The sequence below is a fragment of the Salpingoeca rosetta genome (assembly GCF_000188695.1).
Source record: "Salpingoeca rosetta unplaced genomic scaffold supercont1.15, whole genome shotgun sequence".
NCBI lineage: Eukaryota > Choanoflagellata > Craspedida > Salpingoecidae > Salpingoeca > Salpingoeca rosetta.
Genome location: NW_004754919.1, coordinates 20,295 through 21,338, shown reverse-complemented (window position 1 = coordinate 21,338; position 1,044 = coordinate 20,295). Strand labels below are relative to the sequence as shown.

General features: G+C 54.5%; 1 protein-coding gene across 1 annotated transcript in view; it reads right to left on the bottom strand.

Annotated features, from left to right (window-relative positions):
• Window positions 1–42: 42 nt before the first annotated feature.
• PTSG_12362 (uncharacterized protein) overlaps window positions 43–1,044 on the bottom strand; it is a gene marked incomplete at its 5' end in the record, with an annotated part of 7,877 nt that continues 6,875 nt past the window's right edge. Inside the window, 3 exons of the mRNA XM_004992630.1 lie at window positions 43–646; window positions 736–809; window positions 941–980. Coding sequence (XP_004992687.1) covers window positions 307–646; window positions 736–809; window positions 941–980 — 454 coding nt within the window. The 3' untranslated portion in view covers window positions 43–306. The remainder of the gene's footprint in view (window positions 647–735; window positions 810–940; window positions 981–1,044) is intronic.

The window sequence follows — 1,044 nt, the reverse complement described above, 5'->3', positions numbered from 1 at the left end:
TTGGAACAAAACTCACATGCACTGTTTGGAAAGAAGCAACACGGAATGTGGCATTCTCACATGTGGCAGCAAAGACAACATAAGGAGAGGGCATCCAACCTTCACGAACGCCAAGAAACGCGGCGCTGCACACCAGTTGGGCAAGTCAACGTGCCATTGTAGACGTGGGGGGGGGCAAAAGACAAACGATGAAAGCAGACATGAAAGGCAGAAAGGCAGAAAGTACGAAAAAGCAAACGGACAGCAACATCAACGAACAGAAAGTTCAACGGAAAGTTCACTAGTTCAACGGAAGCGACAATGCAGTCACATGAGGGCACAGCAACCACCGCCCTCCTTGTTCTGAGCATCGGCTGCTGCACGATGCTCGTCAAAGCGCTGCATGAGTAAGCGTGCAGGGCCAGCACGAACACCCATTTCCTGCAGCTTGACAGCGTTCACATCCCCAGCATCCACAAGCACGGTCAGCATATCAAAGTCTGCCGCGCCCACTTGGTGGAGAGCGCCCTGCACATGTGGCAGCAGCTTGTTGGCCGACAGCCACTCCTCAAACTCCGCGTCAAACGCGATGCCAGCTTCCTGCTTGTTGTGCGTGCATGCGTGTTTGCGTGCAAGAGGAAAGAGGAGCGAGGGTGTAAGCACAAGCCTATAGCGTTGCACAAGGCACTCCATCACATGGGCACACAACACACACACACACACACACACACACACACACACAACACACACACACACCTAAGGGGAGGGGGCTGGGGGCACTTTGGCGGCCCGTATGGGGGTGGGTCAAAACGCTGCATCCGCTGGGAAGACTGCCAGCCACAACAATTGACAGAAAGCCAGTGTGAAGCGCAATGGGGCAAGGCGCACCAAGATGATTTTTCAACGTACACACACACATACCCACACACACACACCACACACACACACACACAAAACATACTTGCGTGGAACGACGGCAGTTGTGGTGGGCCCCTGCGTTGCTGTGTCCGGACACTCCGGGAAAAAGCAACTCACGATGAGCCAACGTGGGAGCCAACGTGGGAC